The sequence below is a fragment of the Fulmarus glacialis genome, unplaced genomic scaffold, assembly GCF_000690835.1.
Source record: "Fulmarus glacialis isolate BGI_N327 unplaced genomic scaffold, ASM69083v1 scaffold18902, whole genome shotgun sequence".
Lineage (NCBI taxonomy): Eukaryota > Metazoa > Chordata > Aves > Procellariiformes > Procellariidae > Fulmarus > Fulmarus glacialis.
This window is the reverse complement of record NW_009199964.1, coordinates 955-1232: the sequence shown is the minus strand read 5'-3', so window position 1 is coordinate 1232 and position 278 is coordinate 955. Positions and strand designations below refer to the sequence as shown.

The 278-nt window shown below is 67.6% G+C and overlaps 1 protein-coding gene across 1 annotated transcript in view; it reads right to left on the bottom strand.

Annotated features, from left to right (window-relative positions):
* Positions 1–43: 43 nt before the first annotated feature.
* CCDC65 (coiled-coil domain containing 65) overlaps positions 44–278 on the bottom strand; it is a gene marked incomplete at both ends in the record, with an annotated part of 1186 nt that continues 951 nt past the window's right edge. The window contains one exon of the mRNA XM_009573428.1: positions 44–262. Within this exon, the coding sequence (XP_009571723.1) occupies positions 44–262 (219 nt within the window). The remainder of the gene's footprint in view (positions 263–278) is intronic.

The following is a 278-nucleotide window of genomic DNA, read 5'->3' as shown; positions in this document are numbered from 1 at the left end:
GGGAGGGGATGGCGGCACCCCCCAGTGCTCCCCCCGGCCTCACCTTCTCCACCACCCGTGCCAGCGCCTTCAGGGCAGCGCTGCTCTGCGCGGTGAGCCTGGCCAGGCTGCTGTGGGCTTTAGCTCTGGCCTGGTTCATCTCACTCTTGAGCTCCTGGAGCTGCGCGAGGACCCTTTCCTTCTCCTCCCGCGTGCGCCGGTTCTGCTCCTCGCTTTCCCGGAGGTGAGCCACGATCCGGCCTTTGGTGGCTGTGAACGAGCCCTGGGGACAGGGGAAA